At 41.5% G+C, this 22,813-nt stretch overlaps 1 protein-coding gene and 1 pseudogene across 3 annotated transcripts in view; one reads left to right on the forward strand and one right to left on the reverse strand.

The window, feature by feature from the left end:
* Nucleotides 1-22,813, forward strand: part of ADAMTS12 (ADAM metallopeptidase with thrombospondin type 1 motif 12) — a 297,469-nt gene that overhangs the window by 96,774 nt on the left and 177,882 nt on the right. For all 3 annotated transcript variants that reach the window (XM_073891049.1, XM_073891050.1, XM_025867427.2), the window contains exon 3: nt 16,369-16,519. In XM_073891049.1, coding sequence (XP_073747150.1) covers nt 16,369-16,519 — 151 coding nt within the window. The remainder of the gene's footprint in view (nt 1-16,368; nt 16,520-22,813) is intronic.
* LOC112820303 (mitotic checkpoint protein BUB3 pseudogene) lies at nt 5,834-7,231 on the reverse strand (annotated as a pseudogene).

Consider the following 22,813-nt stretch of genomic DNA (forward strand, 5'->3'; position numbering starts at 1 on the left):
GGAATGAAAGGTACATTTAGTGTCCAGTACAGTGGGTAGAAGAAGACTCACTCGAAGGCACATAACTGTGAAATTTCTAAGGTAGTGTGGGTAAAGAGAAGATCCCTGAGCCTTCTGGGGAGAGAGAGGTTGAAGGCCATCTAAAAAAGGATGGAGAATCAGGAAAGATATTAGATTCCTCAATTTTAAAATTGGTTGCCGGATAAAGCAGATATGCTGATGGGAGAACCCTGAAATCAGTGGATCTCACCTGGAGGTGCCCTCCGGGGAGTCCCTGGATAATGGCTGGGGGCTGGCCTGGGAACCGCAAGGCCAGCGTGGAGCAGGGAGATGGAGCGCTCCATGGGAAGCCTCTAAGAATAAAGGGAGCTCCATAGCCTAATGCCTGGCATGCTGGGGATTTTAAAAGGATGGATTGTAGTAACAAAGAAGGCAGTGCAATAAGAAAAGAAAGATAAGATTCCAAGAAAAACGAAAAGCTACACAAGAAAGAAAACACTAGTAACTTGTGCGGCATTGAGACCAGCCCGTGAGAGTAGGTACTGGCTGGTAAGTTGTATCTGCACATACTGGCCGAGGACCAGGTTTGCCTTGATGCTATTTTAATAATGTAAACACAGTTGTTTGTATTGGTTTGAGGGAAGTACTGATACTGAGAGAATGGCAGAGGGATTGTGTAAGGGAGCCAAATCTTTATCTATTACGGCAGGCACAGGACCTCAGATAAGGCCTAAAACTGATTAAAACAAACAAACAAAAAACCCCAGCATGTTATTTAGAAATATGGAGGTAGCTTCTACAAGAATAGGGTTAAAAAAGCCAAAAGTCATTACCTCTGGGGATTGGGTGAGGTAGAACAAAAGATTATTGCTTTTTATCACAGGCTTTTAGGAAATATTCCACTTTATTAAGCTATGTGCTTGAGGTAATATGAATTGCTTAAAAAAACCCAATTTATTATATAACAACCAAATGCATTGTATTAAACGTTATTAGATTCTGGTTACAAACAAACGGTGAATAGCTCTAAAAGGCATTTGGGGACAACACGGGAAATTCGAACATGGAATGAAAATTAGGTTATGTTGTGGAATTATTACTAATTTTCTTAAGTGAGGTAATGGAACTACGATTATCTAAGAGAATGCTTCTTAAAACAAGCATGCTGAAGTATTTAATGCGGGACTCCCACAGTGTCTGCAAATTACCTTCAAATAATGCAGCATATCCATTTCAGAGGTGGAAAAATACTAATATTTGTCGAATCTAGGTAATGGCATAGAGGTATTTACTATACTATTCCTTGAATTCTCAGTGGAAATTTTTTGAAGTAAAACATTGGGAAAAGACACATCATTCATACGTACTCTGGAAATCAACCTGTCCCCTGAAATGTAATCTCAAGGCAGGGACTGCCTGCTCCTTTTGCAGGGATTGGAACCATTTGCCGAGGGCTGGTTTTGGTGTGGTGTGTTCATACCCCAAACGGCACTGCCATAAACTGTTAACCGGCCGTCTCCGCTAGGATGCTGAGGGAATGGTCCGAATGGCAGGGAAATCCCACTCTAATGAAGAAGATGTCTGGTCAATTCGGGGCCTGTTTAAGAAAAAAATAATCATTAAACTTCAGTGGTCACTGAGACATTCTATCTTCAGTGTTGTCATGATGTATTTTCCTCAGTTCTGGAGCTCATTTCCTGGACCCCATGTAATACCATGGAGAAAAGAGATCTTTTTGTTAAGTCCTAGTAAAAGAAGTAAGTCCTTATTAGACCAAATTTTTGCCTTACTGATTTCTTCCCTGCAGGATTTGATTATTGTGAAGGAAAAAACTATACTTTTCCCACTATTTTATTTCTTCGAGGTTGATGGCATTGGAGTGCTAAGACTCCCAATGATCAATTCTGGTGTCATTTTTTTTTTTTTTAAGATTTTATTTATTTATTTGACAGAGAGAGAGAGCACAAGTAGGCAGAGAGGCGGGCAGAGGGAGAGGGAGAAGCAGGCTCTCCGCTAAGCAAGGAGCCCAATGCAGGGCTTGATCCCAGGACCCCGAGATCATGACCTGAGCCAAAGGCAGCTGTTTAACTGACTGAGCCACCCAGGCGCCCCCAATTCTGGTGTCATTTTAAGAGAAATATTGACAAGCCGTAGTATGGTTCCAGGGAGATTAACCAGAGTGCTGATGAATGAGCACAATAGGAAATAAAAAAGGGTTGAAGGAAATAGAAATATTTATCCTGAAAAGAGAAATCTCAGTGGCACCTGATAAATGTTATCCAATATACTTAAGTAAATACTGTGTACCAAAGATATCAGACATATTCCAGTGTAACTCCAGAAGACAGAACTAAGATGATGAGTGGAGGTTATGGGGACAAAGATTTTTAACTCCACAAAGGGAAGGGATTTCTAAAAATTAAAGTAATTTAGCAATAGTGGATACCTTGAGAAATTATCTTTTGTTAATAGAAGTGCATTTGAGGTGTGGATGCATGGAGTTGAGGACATAGTTCCAGTATAAGCTGCAAAATTGAACCTTTGTAGGGTCTTATGATGATAAGATTCTCTGATTTTAAGGAAAGCCACTATTATTTCTTAATTAATGCTGTGTGCCAGCCACTGTAATAGATGATTCTTCATAAGAGTTCCTTTATTCTGCATAACGGCTTTATCAAGTAGGCACTCCCTGTTACTCATACGAAGAGCCTGAGACTCATCAATCAACCAATTTGACCAAGGTCACACAGGAAGAGAGCAGAGACTCAGGGTAAGAACTCAGATCCAGATCGAGCAATAAAGTCCAAGACCATATCAATGTTTTTGAATCTGCAGGTTGTGTAATCCATTACAAGGACGTGAAATCAACTTCGTGTGTCGGAACCAGAATTTAAATTAAACAAAATAAAGTAACACAGAATGGAATGTATCAGAATGCCTCCTACATAGGAAAGGAGGGAAGCGTGAATTCCTGAAACGTTGGTTTGGTTATGTTCTGGAGTCTCGATGTGAAATATATTTTTTATTGTGTGTCAGGGCCAACAGCTTAACCCCATGGATCCTTGACCTTCTTGACTGCCCTTCTCTAGACTTCTGTGACTGGGTTAACTTTGGTTAATTCCCCAGATATGTGAGATTCCTGAGACTGCTGTAAGAAATGACCACAAACAGAATGGCTTAAAATAACACAGATTCAGTCTCTTACAGTTCCAGAGGTCAGAAGTCAAAAATCAAGCATCATTAGGGCTGCATCCTTCTGGAGACTTCATGGAAGAATCTATTCTCTTGCCATTTTCAATTTCTAGAGACCCCTGTGCTCCTTGGACTGTGGCCCCTTCCCCCATCCCTCCAATCTCTGCTTCTGTCTTTACATCTTCTACTCCCTCTGACCCTCCTGCTTCCCTCTTGTAAGGACACTTCTCATTATACTGGGTCAACAATCTCCCCATTTCAAGATCCTTAACTTCATCACATATGAATACTTAAATGTTAATATTCCCTTTTCTGACCACAATCTCTCCGGCATTTGCTTAATTCGTCATTTCCTATGACTGGCTTTTCAGTGGCTCTGTGACAGCTGAGCCTTTAGCAGGACGCCATACAACGGTGGTGTCTTCTCCCATTCCTCAGAGCACTTTGCCAACTACCCTTTCTACTTGCCGTGAGTAGGCACTCTCCTTTCTGCTAAGAGAAATAGAGGTTCTCTCTAGGTATTGCTTCAGTGACTCTCCTCTCTTTTCCTTCCCACGCCATCTTTGGAGGAGGCCTCAGCACTTCTAGTCCCATCAGAGTAATAGAGAAAATGTTTCTTTTACTGAAGATTTCATAGGTGAAAATGGTAAAAGAGTTTATACTGTACATTTCGATTGTGCTTCAAGGAAAAAGCTCCACTTTCTTTTTGCAAAGCTTTCACTTTGGCTGCCGGCTGGTGTATCTCTCCGGTTCCCTGTGGATCCCTTTCCTTCCGGGCTCTCCACGTCCAGGGGCTGCTTTGTCTACACCTGGCTCATTTCCGGGACTCTCAACTTCTTCCTTCTTTCTTAAACATAGTCATTTGAGACTCTCTGAGCTGCTCTTTCTCTTCCCCTTGCCACTTTAATGTTGTCTTCAAGGTTGGGAAAGTCTGTTCTGCCGAGGAAGATTTTGTTCTTGGCCAAAAATACGAGTTATGAAGACCTGTTCCTACAGGACAGTGGGGGATTACAAATCACTAACATTTGTTCTGCTGTAGTTGTGACTTCAGGGGAGTGTAGAACGGAGAGATAGTGAGTATAGACTTATTCTTTAAGGAAAGAGCCCTTGAGAAGGCAAATCTTTTTTTTTTTTTTATCCTTTCATTTTAGAGATGTAATGAGGTTATAAGTACGAGTGTTCACATTCATGTCTTTAACATCTCACACTAGACCTCTTTTTCCTTTTCCTTTTTGGTTTCGTTTGTTTGTTTGTTTTTCTTACCCTTTTTCTGCTGTGGCACTTAGCGAAGCTAACATCTATCAAATTTCCTCATGGTTTGCCTTCTCCCATTGTTAGGCCACCAGAGAAGACATCCACCTTTGGCCCTAGACCACTGTTAACCATCCCTGGAATGCTGTGTTTCAGGCCAGAATCACTTTGGCAGCCGTAGCAATAGTCTTGGCTGGCTGCCGTGTTCTCTCCTGCCCACGTGGGAGCACTCCCAGCCAGGAACTGTTGCCCATCATGGTGGGAGAAGCAGAGCCAGGGCCATGTTCTCTACAGCCCAGAAGGGCTTTGTGTCCTTAAAGTGGAGGATGGTTTCTGGACTGAGACTGATGACTTGCTGGGGCATGATGAAAAAAGAGTGCTGTATCTTGGCTAAATCCTGCTCCCCATGGGAGAAAGTGCTTGCACTTCTGCAAAGCTGGTTCTCTCCCATTGTTCTCGCTAATAACATGTTTCCTGGGCTTCCAGTGTGCTGGCAGTTTCCCCCTTCTTTTTAGTTGGACTTCTAATTTTCTGGTGATGACAAACATGGCTTGTTACATAGAGCCTCTCCCCGACAAAGGCAAAGCCATAGAGAAATTCCGAGGAACGAAATTTTTCTGATAGATGATTATTGAGAGAAGGAGAAGTAGTCAGAAATGACCTTAAGTCTCTGACAATTCCTCCTTTTGCTCAGGGCTGAAAAGAACATTTTGTAAGACATTGTTGTCCAGGAGGCTCCCTCCCTGTCCCTGAAGACTGTGGGAGAGAGAAGTTCTGATGAGGTTTGGTTGCTGCAGTGTCTCTTAGCTGACGCTCCTTGATTTTGTTAGCTTATCTAGGAATGCATGGTTTGAGATGTAATGAAATTCCTTTTTTAATTTGGTGGGGTTCTTCAGCATTTGTGTCAAGCTTGCTCTTTCAGATGTCCCATCTTCTTAATATCAAATGATTCCACATTTCAAATCCAAAACACTTACTCTAGTAGAGAATCTACTTCCTAGAATGTTTTAAACTTTTTTTGGCATCTTGTATTGCCCTGATCTGTTAAGATATTATGGGCATTCTCTGTGAACCTAAGATTCAGGGGAACATTCTCCATAAACTGTAGTCAACAATTGTTACAGCTGAAATTTCTTTTGGTTGAGATGAACTAAGTGTTTAATTGGGGTCATTGCTAGTATCTTTCCATTCTTTAGTGTTACGCTGGTTTGATGGTAGAAGAAGATAGAAATAATCAAGCACCACCTAATGCGATAGTGTCATTTTTCCAAAGTATGACACGTGAATTATCTGTATCAAAAACCCCAGAGTGCTTGCTAAAATGCAGATTCCTGGGTACACATTAGATGTACTGACGAGAATCTCTGGGCAAGACTCCTGGGCATATGCATTTTTTTAAGGGTTCTGAATCTCTGATTTATTAGACAGCATGGAAATAACAGGTTTAAATTATTTTACAAAAAGAGCTCTAGCTGCTCATAAACAGCAACTGGGCTTTCTGGGGATAAAAACAATTCTTCGGACTACCACACAAGGACACAAAGACTCCTCATCCTATACAGTCAGCGTGAAAGGGCACACAGACAAGTTTTTTGTTAAGACAGAAAACAGAGAAATCCACATACTAAATAAGGTGTCCACAATGACTCTAACGCATCCCTTAGGGGATAAGTATGTATTTGTAGGAAGCAAAACAAAGCTTTCCATAGAGAAACCACTTTCACGAGATGATTAGGTGGACTTGGGTTTTGTTTCTGCATCTGTCACTTGGCGAATGAAGATACCATCTTCAGGATGTTCTGTGTCATCCATTTCATACATATACGACGATGCTATTGCGAGCGTGGTCCCGTCATTACTGAAGGCCAGGGATGCAATGCTGGTGGGGTGCCGATGGAACTGGCACAGTCGCCTTTTGTTAAATGGATCCCAAATGTTTACAAATCCATCAGAGCCACCTGTAGCAAATGTATTGTGGATGTCGTGAAAGGAAATGGCATTGACTGGGTAAATCTGCTCGATATTGTTCTCCTTTAGTCTGTGACACTTGAAGGCATACTTCTTCTTCTGTACCTCAGGGCTTGGGTCCAGGTACTCAACTGCCACTCGGCCTTCAATGGAGCTCAATACATAACCCTGCTTGTTTGGAAATGCCCGGATGCAGCGAGTCTGGTACTTGAGGCTGGACTCCCGGTACTGTTGCACATAACCCATGTTCCGTAAGTCCCACACCAGCACTCTGCGGCCTGCAGTGCCCACAATCAGCTGGTCTCCAGACACTGAGAGGGTATACACCTTTTCAGGCTGAGAGAAGGTCCCTGCATTACAAGGAGTTCTGGGATCCCACAGTTTAACTGTCTGGTCCCAACTCCCTGTCACCATCACGTTCACTTCAGGGCAGTATTCAACACATCTGATAGGGGCATCATGGGTTCCAACGAGATTTTCTTGATCAGTGTTCAAATCATGCATTTTCAATTGATGGTCTAATCCCCCACTCCAAGCATGTGTTGGATCATAGAAGGCGCAGTCCAGGACGGCGCTGGTGTGCTGGTACTTGAGCCACATGGAGTTGGCTGGCACATCGTAGAGGCGCACCGACGTGTCCCAGGAGGAGACTAGCAGGAACTGGGAGGTGTTGGGGCTGAACTTCACCGAGGAGATGCCGTCCTCGGGTGGCTGGTTCAGTTTGAACTCGTTAGAACCGGTCATCTTGGGCTCCGCTCAGAAACAACTTGGCCGCCGCTGACCGCCGCCACCACCACCTCGCTTCGCTCCGAGCACTCGCGGGCTGGGCCGGGCATATGCATTTTTAATAAGCTTTCCATGATTCCTTTGCACATTAAAATTAGAACTAGGTGGACCATCTGATGCTTTGTTCTCTTTGTGTTGTCATTGTGTTCTTATTTCTAAAGATCCACTTCAGTGGGCTGAGTGGCTGTTCTGTCAGGGACTTAGTCTTTCTTCCCTAATAAGAACAACAGTGAATCTATGTGAATAGCTCTTGGGAATTAGAATGGAATAAATGCACTTAGTTCCAAGTATTATCTAGTGAATTGAGAGACAGCTTTTCTACCCTTACGTGAGCAGAAAGTTTTCTTCTGCAACCAAAACCTGAGTAATTTCAGAAATAAACAACACATTCGCCATGCTGCAAGATGAAGAAATGATTTAATTTCAGAGAAGAGTGCAAATACCATCACCTTGAGAAAATCCATAAGGGATGGAAACATTTATTGAAGGCCAGGCTCTGTTTGGGGTAATTTTATATATTGCCCTATTCAGTTCTTACTAAAGCTCCTCAGCAAAGAACATGCTGTGATTACCATTTTACAGATGAGGAAACAGCCTCAGAGACACTGAATTACTTGTGCAAAGTTACACTGCTTGTTAGTGCTGGAATTGACTGGTAACTCAGCCTTGTCTCCAAAGTCTGGTTTTTCTCATTAGAAGCAGAGAAACTGTGCTGCAGATTCTGTTTTCAGGGGGAAAAGGAAGCCAGGACTAGGCATCCATGGTTGACCTAGCGATGTGAAATTAAGTTTATTGAAGATTTCAGCCTTCCTTCATTTGAAGAAATCCCAGCTTGGGAGTTAAGCTCAATTCTGCCCGAGAGAAGCCCAGGAAAATCGGCCCTCCAGGCTGAGGAGATGCCTGTGATGTTTTGGAGGTTTGATTAGAAGGTCTCCACTGTTACTTCGAGCTCTCAGACTATTAAAGGAAGAAAGAGAAATCTATTAATTCTGTCTCCTCTCAGATTTTTCCAGACAACTCAGTGTACACCAGGTCACCACTGATTCTCCCCAGTTAGTGTAGTACATATGTACATACAGGAGGTTTATTGTCAATAATTGTCTAGCATGTTTATGGAAGATAACGCCCACGATCTGCCATCTGCAAGCTGGGGAACCAAGCAAACCATGGAATAATTAAATCTGAGTCTGAAGCCCTGAGAAGCAGGGGAGCTGATGGTGTATAAATCCCAGTCTGTGTATAAATCCCAGAAGATCTGACTCTCAAGGGGTTGGGTGATGTCCACACTACAGAGGGCGTTCTCCTTTACTGAGTCCCACTGAATTCAAATGCTGATGTCATATGGAAAAACCTTCACAGACACGCAGAAGTCATATTTAATCAGAGCATTCCGTGGCCAGTTGAGGCGGCACATATAATTCACCATCACACCAGGCGTCTGGGGGAAATGTTTCCTTAGACTATCACAATAGCTAATAGCTAACACTTATGGGGCACTTATTATGTGCTAACATTCATCCAAGTGCTTTACACTGACTCATTTAATACACATGACAACTTTTAATAAGTTAGTTAGCAAGTTACTCTCACTATTTGTATTTTTCAGATGAGGAAATCAGGGCCCAGAGAAGTTAAGTTACTTGTAGCTAAGAGATGAGCTGAGCAGATGGACTTCAGAGACTTGTTTTATCACCACTTTGAATTGTTGTGTGTATTGTACTGTGGATGATGCTCTGACAACATGAGCTTCTATGCATTTATTGAGTGACAATAAATGCGGTAAAAGTCTTCTGCTAGATATTTTACATACAATGTCTCTGAAAGTTACAATCCTGCAAATTAAGATAGGTGATGCCCCATTTTACAAATGAGAAAACTGGGACTCATTGTGTTGACTAATTTGACCAAGATCACACAGCTCAAGCTATTTCTAATAGACCCTATCATAACTTTTTGATCTTATATATTTTTTGGAATCCATTCCATCAGTTTTGTAATGCAGAGATTTGTTTTTTCTACTGTTTAGACTCTGAACTGCCAGCCAGTGAGTGGGATGTAGTCTTGTGTATGTTAGGGTTGTGGTAGGCTTCTCTGAAGAGCATGGAAGAAGTATGAGGACATGCAGATTGATATTTCAGGGCTCTTAGTGGGACAACTCTTTCTAGAAGTGGAACCTGGCTTCCAATTCTATATGATCATGAGTCCTGTCCCAGGCTCCTGCTGGGACATCCACACCCCTTCCATTCTGGTCTCAGGACAATGGCACCCACCCCCTCACATAGCCCTTGTCCTGCCAAATGGTTCATTTTAATTTTGGCAAGTGTTGGATTGTTTATAGCTACGTATTTCTCTAATTGCTCTGAAGTCTGTGTCAGTATATTGGTGTTTCCAAGCTGGCTCCTGATTGACTTCATCTTTTTTTTTTTTTTTTTTAAGACTTTATTTATTTATTTAACAGAGAGAGAGAGCACAAGCAGAGGTAGTGGCAGGCAGAGGGAGATGTGGGACTCGATCCCAGGACTCTGGGATCATGACCTGAATCAAAGGCAGATGCTTAACGAACTTAGCCACGGAGGAGTCCCCTGATTGACTTGATCTTAAAAAACAAACTGTTATAGTGAAATGTCACATTTTTGCAGTTTGTTTTTCTTTTAAGGCAGATCTTCAGATTTGCCTTGGTTATAGCACTCATCACTGTATGATGCCATTGCTATGGCTCTCCTTCAGTCGTCAGCCAGTCTCTAGAAATAGGCAGTCCAATGTACCTATTAACCACCTGTGGCTGTTTTAATTCAAGATAATAATTAAAGTTAAAAGAAATTGGATCTTGTGGCATTTCTATTTTTAATTTTTTGAGGAACCTCCATATTGTTTTCCAGAGTGACTGCACCAGTTTGCATTCCCACCAACGGTGCACAAGGTTTCCTTTTTCTCTGTGTCCTCGCCAACACTTGTTCTTTCTTATCTTTTTGACAGTAGCCATTCTGACAGGTTTAAGGTAATAATCTCGTTGTGGTTTTGATTTGCATTTCCCTGATGATGAGTCATGTTGGGCATCTTTCCATGTGTCTGTTGGCCATCTGTATGTCTTTGGAAAAATGTGTATTCAGGTCCTCTCCCTATTTTTAATCGTTTTTTTGTGGTGTTGAGCTGTAAATGTTCTTTATATATTTTGGATATTAAACCCTTATTGGATGTATCATTTGGAAATATGTTCTCTTATTCAGTAGGTTGTCTTTTTGTTTTGTTGATGGTTCCCTTCACTGTGCAGAAGCTTTTTATTTTGATGTAGTCCCAATAGTTTGCTTTTCCTTTTGTTTTCCTTGTCTGAGGAGACATAGCTAGAAAAATATTGCTACAGCTGATGTCAAAGAAATTACTGCTTGTGTTCTCTTCTAGGATTTTTATGGTTTCAGGTATCATATTTAGGTCTTTAATCCAGTTTGAGTTTATTTTTGTGTGTGGTATTAGAAAGTGGTCCAGTTTTCCCAGAACCATTTATTGAAGAAACTCTCTCTCCCCATTGTATAGTCTTGCCTCCTATGTCATAGATTAATTGACCATATAAGCAAGAGTTTATTTTTGAGTATTCTATTTTATTCCATTGATTTGGGTGTATGTTTTTCTGCTGGTACCATGCTGTTTTGGTTAATACATTTTTGTAATATATCTTGAAATCTGGAATTGTGTTACCTCCAGCTTTGCTCTATGATTCAGTAATTCTACTATTGGGTATTTACCCAGAGAAAACGAAAACACTAATTCAAAAATATACATACCCTCCTCTGTTTATTACAGCATTATTTAGGGTAGCCAGATATGCAAGCAACCTAAATGTCTATTGGTAGATGATTGGGTAAAGAAGACATGTGTACACATGCACACACACATGCATGCACACACACAGACACACAGAGAGAGGATATTACTCAGCTATAAAAAAGGATGAGATCTTGCCATTTGTGACAACATGGATGGACCTAGAGGATATGATGCTAAGTGAAATAAGACTGACAAAGAGAAATACCATACGATTTCACTCATATGTGGAAACTGAAAACAAAACGAATAAAACAATAAAACAAACAAAAAGCAGAATGAGACCTTTGACTACTGAGGTCAGAACTGGTGATTGCCAGAGGGGAGGGGGGCGAGAGGGACGGGAAAAATGGGTGAAGGGCAGTGGGAGATATGTGCTTCCAGTTATGGAATGAATAAGTCAAGGAAATAAAAGGCACAGCATAGGGAATACGGTCAGAGATACTGTAATAGCCTTGTACGGTGACAGATGGTGACTATACTTGTAGTAAGTATAGCATAATGTATAGACTTGTAGACTCACTATGTTGTACACCTCTCAACTATACTCAAAATGAAAAAAATTTAAAAGGTTAAATGAAATTAAACTTCAGTTCTGCTGTTATATTAGCCACATCTCAAATGCTCAGTAACAACATGTGGCTTGTGGCTATCAAATTGGATGGTGCAGATATAAAACATCTCCATCATCACAGGAAGTTCTTTGGGCAGCACTGTTCTAAGAGGTAGGGACCAGATCTGTATTGTTATAATATCTGCCCTACATATGGTAACTACCAAGTGGATGCTCCAGAGAATGTCTTCCTGGCTTGAGCTTTATCTCCTCACACCACATGAATTAGTATCGCTAAGAATAATATGGAAAATCTTCATGAATCTATGACATTACCAGTCACTCCCCTCATTGGCTCCATGCAGGCCAGTCAGGGAACTCTCGGGGTCATAGCAGAGGGTGAGGTATTCCTGGGGGAATCTTCCCAGTGGTCTTACATCTATGTTCTGAGGCTTCTGTCATCTCCTAACTTCTAGTCCTGGTTTAGGGTCCTGGTTACATATTAAATGATAAAATGCTCTGCCTGCTACAGAGCAGCAACAAAAAAAGTTAGTAATTCTGGGAGGCTGTCATGGCTTTAGGACTGTGCCAAGTGTTTTGGAGACTATAGAAGTGCAGTCTTCTGTGTTTGCCCTCTAAAAGCACTCACCCCTCACTGGTCTTCATCTTCCCTGAACCACAGCACTGGAATCTGTAGCACCTAGGGAGGGAGCCTCCACCCCCCCAAATACACACCTTTCTCAGGGGTGCTGTATATCAGGTCTTGTCTTCTGGCTGCATTGTAAACCTTGAGGTTTATATACCTATCTTAGAGCCCTTAGCACAGGGCTGGCCAAGTGATAGACACAGATTGATAAACAATAAGGATGATTGTGGGGTACATTTTTATCCTCTTTCCTGTGTATTATAAGGGCAGCAGGTGGTATCTTTTCCAGTGATTCATACACTGTGATTGAGTATCTTGGGTATCTCTTTATCCCAAACCAATATGTTGCTCATCTTGTCTTCGTCCCCATGGGAAGAAAAAGTTGATCTGGTAACTTCTGAAATTTTCAAATGAAAAGGAATTTCTTTCCAGGACAGGTTGCTGAGTTTTGGCAGCACTGTTCCATTGTACAGCTCCAGGGGGTACAATTCACAGCTTTTTCTTATGTGAACAGCACCCCTTTGAGCTGTGTAGCCCAGGGCCCTGAGTGTCAGAACTGATTTGGTAATTCTTTCCTATGTCTTTTACAAGACCATTGTTGCTACCCTTCAGTCTGCTAGGTTTTACCTAGGAGGCTGCCAGCGTAGGTTAGGCGACTCTTCAGGGTCTTTAGGTTGTGTGATTCTAGAACACTTTATTCACAAATTCCTTGTTAAACACTGCCAGTTTCCCACTGGGCCCTAAATCATCACACTAACGGAAGTATAATGTCAGTTACATCAAGATGACTAACACTTTGATGGGAGAGGGAGAAGGGGTTGTAGGCAACTTTTCTCAATCCGAGACTGGGGAAAATAAGTTGGTTCTAAAGAGTCTGTGAAAGTCCTTCTCCCCCTTTCCTTAGCAGAGAGCAGTAGAAGTTCAGTGCCACTGTCTCACACCAAGGTGGCTCAGCCCTTTGTCTCATGCCCACCAGTTGGGCTTGCCTGAAGAGTATAAAGCAATCTGAAGAGTCTGGTTTAATGGACTTTAAGAAATCCACCTGCCTTAAAGTCTTTTCCACTGGTTAGTCCCTAACACTTGAAATGAACTAGTAGACATTTTTTTTTCTTTTGTATCAAGTAATGCTTCCTGTAAAAAGTTAAAGATGGACTTCAAGTTAATATATTAGTGTTAGAAATCAAAATAATGCTTACCTCTGTGCGGGGGGATGGTATTGACTGGGAGGGGAATAGGGAGTTTCTGCTGGGAATGTTCTGTTTCTCCATTTAGGTGTTCCATCAATAGAAGATTTATGGGACTTTACAGTTATGATTTGTATATCCTTTTGTATGTTTATAAATCTTCAAAATAAAGTTTATTTAAAACAGTTCTTAGATGATAGCCTCAGGAAGCATTCACAGATATTTATAACTTAGTTAAAACAAGGACGTGAGTTTCTTTCCAAAAGGGAGTCAGCAGTGTGCTGAGACTACTGGAGACTGAGGGGGAAGAGCAGGTGACAATGGAGAGAAAGGGCAGATTTGTCCTCCTTGAGCTTCTGTCTGGGGTTCATTCTGCCCTGGTTCTTCTGGGAACAGAGTACAAGCCCCCAGTGAATTGGATACTTTTTTTTCAAGTCCATTCCCTATTCTTCTTCAGAGATCTCAGAAAGGTCAGCAGGTTATAGGAAAGATTGGAATGAAGAGTGCCTCTTCCAGAACTGGTAATAGGAGAAGGTGATTCTCTTGGGTGGTTCGCTTCAGGAAAGCATGGAGCCAGTCCTTTGTTTGGAAAGCAAACCATAAGCAGCGAGTTCTTCCAGTGTGACCTGGCTCTGGTTAGGTGAGAAGAGACCAATAACCCGTGGCCACCTGGATACTCGTCTAAAGCTCCGTGTTTATATGTTGGTGGAGAGAGGAGTTCGGCTGGGATATCTTCTCCCCTCACTCTCCCCCAAACCAGTGGCTGCCTCTTCATCCCCTCTCCTTCTGTGTGACCCACACAGGGGGTCCGCACATGTGAGCAGGTGTCCTGTTTCCCCTCCAGCTGGTGGGTCAGCCAGCTCTCCTAGGTGTCACCATCCAGCTTCAGAGAAATACTTAGACTGAGTAGGTAATATCTGGGTGCAAGGCTGGCCTTGTGGAAGAATGCAGATGAAAGTAAGCCTTTAGGAAAGTGCGTGTTTGGCTTTCGGGCATTCTCATTCATGTTGCTCATAAATGGTTATTATGTTCTCAGCCGGAGCCCCATCTGTTTTTTCTGTACCACCTGGGTCCAAAATTTGAGGTTAAAGAAATACTAATGAATCCTTCTTGTTTTTTTTCTTCAGGGACATCCATATTGGGTTGATAGCAGTTATACAAAGGGACCCCGCCCCAGCCTTCCCTGAGGAGTCTTTGAGTCCTCCTTGTTTCCGTGGAACAAATGAGCTTTATCAGCAACAGGCTTACATTCTCCTCCTGTCCCTGCTCTTTGTCTCAGAGTAGAAATGGAACCAAATCTCAACACTGTGCAAGTCTGTTTGCAGCTATTTTATTACAATCTGGATCTTGTCAGTTCTTTATGTCCCATGGGATTCCTCAGGGAATCCTCAGGGAAAACACAACCACCTTGCATCTGTAAAGTACTTTGCATGGCACTTTTATAAGCCTTAGCTCATTTGATTCCTCGAACAGCCCTATAAAGTAGTAGGCATTTTTTTTTTTTTTTTTTACAGGTTGGGTAACCTCCTCAAAGTCACATAGCTGTTCTTATGACAGCCAGTAATGTGTGCCTTTTTTTTTTTCCTGTTCCCCTTGTTATTAAAGGTATTTCAAAGTCAGTAATCAAAACAGGAAGCCAATTTTGAGATTTATGTTAAGATCTGGTTATGTTACTGGTCCAACGAGGCAAACATTTTGGATAGACATCCAAGTCAGGGACTGTCCATAGAGAGCAGCCTCCTTTCATGGAGCCCCTCTTGGCCTTTTGAGTGTGGGGGCTGCTCAACTAGTCTTCAGGCTCATCCACAGAGCAGGGCGGTCCTGGCTTGCTGAGGTATGGTGAGGGGGCTTGGACTTGGAAGCCTTCACAATTTCCCCTAAGCTCCCAGTGTTTCCAGGTTTGCTTTTGTGAATGTCTTCTCACTGAATGGCTTTATTGACCCTAATACTTGAAATGACATAAAATCTGGAAAGAGACTAATGATAGTTAAGACTATGAGCCAGACCCTTTTCTAAGAGCTTTGCATATATTAACTCATTTGGTTTTCATAACAAGCCTTGATTATCCCCATTTTTCACTTGAGAAAGCTGAAACTGAGCAAGTCATTTGCCCAAGGTCACAATGCTCCTAAGTGAAGGATCGAAGCCAGTTTAATTCCAGAGCCTGAGCTCCCGATCACCTCAGTGTGATGCCTTAGGCAGATCTTCTAGGCAAGTTCTTTTTTTCATTAATATAAAATTCAGATCCTGAGCCTTAAGTCCAGCCTAGGAGATCGTTGGCAAAGGAGTTTTCTAAACATCTCAAATTGGCACTAAGAAATTTTCCTTCTAGACTTGACATCCAGAAAGAGTGATTCATCAATGGGCTTTTTCCAGCATATTGCTGATTCCCATATCTGTGAATGAGAGTGCCCCCCTCCCCCGGAAACTGACAGAGGACTTTGCACTGTGGACTCCTGGAAACTCAGTCTCAGATTTCTTTGTTTCCATGAGAGCATTGTGGCAAAAACACTTCAAGCAGCTGTGTGAACGTGTAGCTGGATGACCCCCTACAAGTAAATGTTCCAAAAAATTGTCAGTGGAATATGGTATATAGGTACCAACTCCATAATAGGGCAACTGGAAAGCATTGGTTCTTAATTTAAGATTCATAGATAACCCAGCAATGGGTTTTGGGGACAGGGGAATGAACCTGCCACATTTTGGATACATGTGTATAGGTACACTTTTTTCACTGGAATCTCAAAGGGATCTATGACGTAAAAACTTTGAATAACTATGACTATGTAGACATATCATTAACTTATTTATGTGTAGCTTTTCTGTGAGATAAGATGGCAGATTCTGAAAGCACTGGTCTTACGGGTTTTAAGGGGTCATCACGATCTATGTAATTTTCACTTTACTAATTTTCTCCGCATAGATACAGAAGTGATTCAAATAGACCTTTGTATTATATATATTTACAGACTGGGTTTTTCCGTCTACCAAATGGAGACTTCTTCATTGAGCCCATCAAAAAGCATCCCGTGGCTGAGGGAGAGTACCACCCACACATCATTTACAGGAAGCCGAGGCAGAGAGCTCCAGAGCAGGAGGAACAAGCCTGTGGATTAAAGGGTATTGTGACTTAAATCTCTTCACCGTATTGAGGAGTCTGTTTTGTTCCATTATTGTTCTATTACAACATGACCTGTTCTTTTTTTCTTCTTTTTTTTTGTTTAAGATTTTATTTATTTGATGGAGAGAGACACAGCGAGAGAGGGAACACAAGCGGGGGGCGGGGTGGGAGAGGGAGAAGCAGGCTCCCCACTGAGCAGGGAACCTGACTCGAGGCTCCATCCCAGGACCCTGGGATCATGACCTGAGCCGAAGGCAGACGCTTAATCATCTGAGCCACCGGGGCACCCCACAAGGTGACCTGTTCTTATTCAAATCTCTTATCGCCTCCCCCTTCCTGTTGCCACAAAGTATGTGCCTTTGTAGGAATAATTTCACTTCCTTGGCACATCTTTGCCACATTAATTGATGATATTCACATGATATTCATAATGATGAATTGTTTGTTTTTAAACTTTTGAATCCCCTAGAAGATGATCGTTTAAATTAAAGACAATGAGTTTTAGTATTAGCAAAGTTAAAATACTTTAGTGTGGAATGTTACCAAACTGCTGGTCGTATCGGTGTATGGAAGGCAGATTTCAGTGTGTGATGATGCTGATAATGATGTGTGAAGAGAAACTGAGAGAAATATCAACACATTATCAGATGATGAATTTAGCTAAGCTTCTTTTGGCTGCCTTCGGTTTGCAGTTCACTGACGTAGGTTTCATGCCCCTCCGCTCGAGAGTGATCTGAACTGGTCCTCTCTGCCTTGTACAAAACAGTTTCAGATAGTTTTCAGAGGTGAACTCACCCAAGTTGTTTCCTTGCAATTCCCACATTCTCTCTTGACTTGTAGGAGATATGATCTATGCATAAAAGGCCACTGGAAATTGGGACATTTTCTTAAATATTGTATAGTTTCTTCCTTTTTCAGAGAAAAAAATAATGGGCCAGGGAGACAGTTAACAAAAGGAATCCATAATATTATTTGTATGTCTTAAGGATTTGGGAGCCATGGGCCTCAGTGGGAAAATAAGAGAGTGAGAGAATTAGGGCAGGCGGATTCTAATAAAGGTTTTGGAGGACTCAGAACTTTGCAAGCAGGAGAAGGAGAGGTCAAGGGGACAACTAATTTCTCTATAGACTTCACCCAGACCCTGGGAGAGATGGTAACTTTCCTGGGAATTTCTTTTGTAATCTTAGCAGAGTATGTAAACAAGAAGACATTTTGAGTCTATAATGTTTCCTGTACACAAAAATGGACAGCTGCTTACATTCCTTAACTTTAGGAAGCTATTCTAACTTTGCCCTAAATTAGATAAGGGACTATCTAAATCTCCTGCCAAGAGCTAAGAGAAGGGAAGAGATTCTTCTTCTGGATGGTCTGACTGATTAAGTTACCAATCCAGATAACTTAGTCTCTATGTGAAATTTTAGGACTCTGATCTAATCACTTGAAGAATTTCCCAATTCCTACTACACATTGGATGATGGGATAACACTTTGTATGTGTGATTCATTCTTTTTGAGATCACTGGGTCATCAACATGGCAGAGAAAGTTATTAGGGCAGTGAGTGAACTTGGCCAGAGTTGCTTCTGTAGCCATGGTTGTGCTGTGAAATGAGTTAGGCTATTCCTCACGCACCCACCTTGAACACCTTCTCTGTTGAGATAGACTTGATTAATAATAAACTGAGAATGGCACATATTTCGTCATAAAGGCAGAAGGGATGGATAGGAAAGGAGTGAGGTTTACAAATGTCATGTCCCCGTTAGGTCACACACCATACCTCAGCCTTAGTGCTTGTCATACCATTTCCTTACTCATTCTCCACCAACCCTAAGACTTACCTTTACTTTGGAAACTTCTTGGATTGATCCCATTTGGAACAGTCTTTGCATTGTGAATTTCTCCACACATATCTTCTAAAAGATACTCTCTTATAAACTTGCTTAAAACCTCACAATATCAGAATTAAATAGCTAGGTCTGTTGGAAGGACCTTTAAGAGCGCCCAATGCAGCCCATTTTTTTTTTTTTACCAAAGAAGCAAGTGTGACTCAGAGAAGGGAGTGAACTTTCAAAACCATCAATGTAGTAGGTGTTCAGAATATAGCCAAGCTTAGAAGTCAAGGTTCTGTTGTACCTAGGGCTTTATACTCCCTCATGGTTATTCTTTATGTCTTCTTTGAATACATAAATCTTGTTTTATCAACTGTCTTGAAAGCCCCATTAAAGTAGGAATTCCCTTCCCAAACAGTATATACCATAGTGTAAGGTGCAAAGCAGAAGTTTAGTAAATCACTAGAATGAAACGAAGAGTGATTCATAGCCAAATAGATGAGACTAGAGTATACTAGCCTCTCGTCTACATAACACTGATAGAAGGAAAAAAGAAATGTGGATTTCCTAGAAGTTGAGAAAATGTCACTTGTTTGTGACCATCTCTGTACCAAGCATGATTTAATGCCTAAATGAGAGCTAGAGATTTAAGAATAATCTAATGTGCTTGCGAATATTCTTAAAATATAAGTGACATTTGGATTTTATAAATCTTGGTGTATTGAAATGGACTTGGTCTTGCTAAACAAGGTAATTGCGCTGTTCTTATACCACGTTACCCTGCAGAGATGATGGACTTAACTGACAGCGGCCCTGTCGTTAGCCAACATTACCGTACACTTTATACTTAGGTCAGTTGGTGTTTCAAAGTTGAATTACTGTGATTATATCAAGAAAGATCCCCTTTACTTGTGTAAAATGTTCTGTCTTTGTCATGTTTAAAGCAGGAACCCCTTTGGTATTGAAAAAAGATGTACTTTAAAAGTGCACTAGTCATTCAGGATGGAAAATGTGTCAATTACTTCCCTCTAAAATGTGTCCCTTTACTTGTTGATCTCCCACGTAGAAAGGTGTCCAGGAGTTTCACGGTGGGTCCCTTATTAGTATGGTCCAGAAGTTCACTTTATTAAACTCTTCAGAAGTTCATTTTATTGACAATGACAATTTCCTTTAGCTGAAGTTTTTTTTTTTTTTGTCGAGGATATAGTGGATATTAGACGGAAGTATCCAGGGGAACTATGGTTTTAGGAAGCTGGGGAAGGGAGTTCACACTAGTCAGATCAGATGCTAACAGCTGCGGGGTCATCTATGGCAGAAAGGGGTCCGGGCAGGTAAGATCAGAGTTTGGAATTTCATGCATTAGGACTTTAGGCTGGGAACATGGGGTCTGGTTCCTGGCATGCATTTTTGTGTTCAAAATTTATTCATTCAACAAATATCTATTGGGTATATTCTTTATGGCTGGTGCTCTCCTAAGTTCTGTGGGTTCATATGTGAATAGGATATGATTCTTGGTCTTTAGAGTTGACAGCCTAGATATAGGACATGGGTAAGTAGGGATCCGGTCCAGGGTTTATCTTTATAGTGTATGGTAAGACCATGAAGGAAGATGGAATCTTAAGGCATGTATCATGTTTTTTGCCACTGCATTATGTTTACACCAGGACATGTAGCTGTAATTCATTTATTTTCCCTGCTGTGCTATATTCTCCATTATGTGAATCTTCCATTTGATCCAGTATCCTGTGAGTAGATCTGAACTGCTTCCAGTTTGGAGCTATTATATATTATGTTGTAAAGAATGTTCTTGAACATGTTTCTTAGGATTCAAGTCCATAGGGTTATCAAAGACATATACCAAGTGGTGGAATGAGTTTCTCATAGGTTATATACATCTGGCTTTACTGGATGATGCAAACTTATTTTCCAAAGTTGATGTTCAATTGTGGTGAGTGAGAGTTCCCGTTGTTCCATATTCTGTCCAATACTTGCTATTCTCACTTTTAAATTTGGTTGGTCTAGTGGATATGAAGTGGTATCGCTCTATGCTTAATGTTGAACTTAAACATATTTGTTATGGAGTTGGGCCCTAAATCTATGGCTTGTGGCTATAGATTCTCCAAGAATAGTTTTCTCCCCTGAACCCAGAGTGGAAGCCCAGAGAACCAACTTTAGGTTTGCTTACTTGTTTCTTTGTTTTCTGGTTCACTTTTTCACTTAGTCTCTGATCTGACTTTTAAACTTGTCTTTTTTTTCCTCCAGAGCAAAAGTAGCGAGCAGCAGATACCCCGGTTCCGCAGCTAGCCACGCGTATCAGTCGGAGCTCAGCCAGTAAAGCAGAACCAGTAGGAGATATATATGAGGAGATTTACTACAAGAAATTGATCACCACAGTAGTGGAGGCTGGCTAGACAAATCCCAAATCCAGGGACAGGCCGTCAGGAAAGGCAGGCTGCAGGTGTCAGGCCTAGGCTGAAGTAGCTGACCAAGGCAGAATTTCTTCTAGAAAGTCTCAGCCCTACTCTTAAGGTCTTTCAGCTGATTAAATCAGGCTGACAGATTATCAAGAATAATTCTCTTTACTTTGGCTTTACTAAAGTCAACGGATGGAAGGACTTTAATTTACTTCTGTGAGACACTTTCCACAGCAACACCCAGATTAGTGTTTGTTAGAATACTGGAGACAGCAGACTAGCCAAAGTGACACAGAGAAAAGATCATCACGGTCCATCTTTTGCTCTTCTCTCTGCATTTCTGCTTACTTGTATTTGTTTTTCTTTTTTCTCTTTTTGGCCTCTGAAGATTTCTTCCCTTTTTCAATGCTTATCAGGGGCTTACTACTGGGAGAGTTTTTCAGAGTGTCTAGTCTACCATATTGCGAGATATCAGTCTTGAGTAGATTTCTTATTTGAAGTCATTTGGAAATTTTTGAGTTGCCTTTTAAATGGCACGCACAGACATTACTAAATACTAACAAATGTTACAAATGTTATAACATTAACAATAGCTCATTAGAATAATTAGCACATCAGATCACTAATCCATGTAGTATGTGCAGGGGGCTTGTTCAGATTTTTGGAAATCCATTTAGTTGATTCTAAATCACTGCCATACTCCATGCTGGTTCTAAAGCACACAAGTTTTTTGTTTGTTTGTTTTGGCTAGCAGCAAACTTTCTGAGTACAACCTGCCTGAGACTTGTCTTGAAATTCCTGATTTACCTGATCGCCTTATGATTATAGCCACCCCACCGAGATCCATACCTGACTTCACTGTGAGGTAGTTAACGTTTTAATTGTTGTTCTGTACTTTTTTCTTCTAGTGAGTGGCATATTGCTTTTGATTATCTGCTTTCAGAACTGGTGGGAAGATTGGTAAGGCGCTTCAAGCTCTTACCAATGAGCAGGATGAGAGGACTCTTAGTGAGAATTTGGGGAAATACATAATAGGTAAATGTATGGAAAGAGGAATTGGTAACCCAGGTTCTTTTGTTCACGTAGTAAAATCTAAGACCAAGACGACAGGAACTCAAAGCACCAGTTGGCTCAGGGCTGGAGTAGCTCTGTAGCCCTGAGATACTCCCTGATCCAGTCAGAAGCCTTTCCTCGGTAGCCAGACCTCACCACGTACTCCCTGCCATGCATGTCCTCACTACTTGACAGTTCTCTGCCTTGTTTCATCATCATTTCAGGGCCATAGGCTCCCACTTTCCAAACATACCATAACTATCTCTTTGGAGCTTATCACTCCAAACACAGCATTTGCCATTCTGAACCAGTTTTTATTCCTCAAAAAAGCCTTGCTTTTCCTTGCCTCTAGCCCTTGCGTTTAGGTTCCTTCTGCCTGAAACTTGCTTTCCCCAGAAGTTTTACTGAGTTACTTGTGTTCATCTTTAGGACTCACGCATGGCTTCCTTTAGAAAACCTTCTTGGCTCAATCTGCATTAGATGCCTCTCCTCTGGCTCTTAACACCAGCTCCTTTCCCTCCGTCAGGCTTTATCATATGATGAATATCTGTCTGTGTCCTTCTCTGCACTGTAAGCTCAACGAGGACAAGAATCATGTCTGCTCATTCACAAGCATGTCTCCAAGATCTGACAGAGTTCCCTACTAGGGGTAGGAACTCAGAAATGTTGAACTTGTAAGTACTGAGTTTACGGACCTTCTCTGATGCATTTGGCAACTTATTACATACTTGTATTTAGCTACATGGAACGCATTTAACCTCTGAGAATACCCAGACCTTCCTGAAGAAATTTAGTAGATAGGCTGATGCCTGGCTGTCAAAGAGACAAAATGCGGCCATGGTTGGGACTCTTGGCCTGAGGTTGTAGCTGAAAGTGACTACTTCAAATTTTGATTTTTTTAGAAAAGAAGAGAATGGATGGATAAGAAAAAGTAAGTGACATTCATTCCCTTGGCAAGCTCCTCCCTTGCACCAGGCACTGTTCTAGGAACTGGGGATG

This window comes from Callorhinus ursinus, unplaced genomic scaffold (assembly GCF_003265705.2).
Source record: "Callorhinus ursinus isolate GAN/ISIS: 27379988/994484 unplaced genomic scaffold, GSC_fseal_2.0 scaffold3, whole genome shotgun sequence".
Classification (NCBI taxonomy): Eukaryota; Metazoa; Chordata; class Mammalia; order Carnivora; family Otariidae; genus Callorhinus; species Callorhinus ursinus.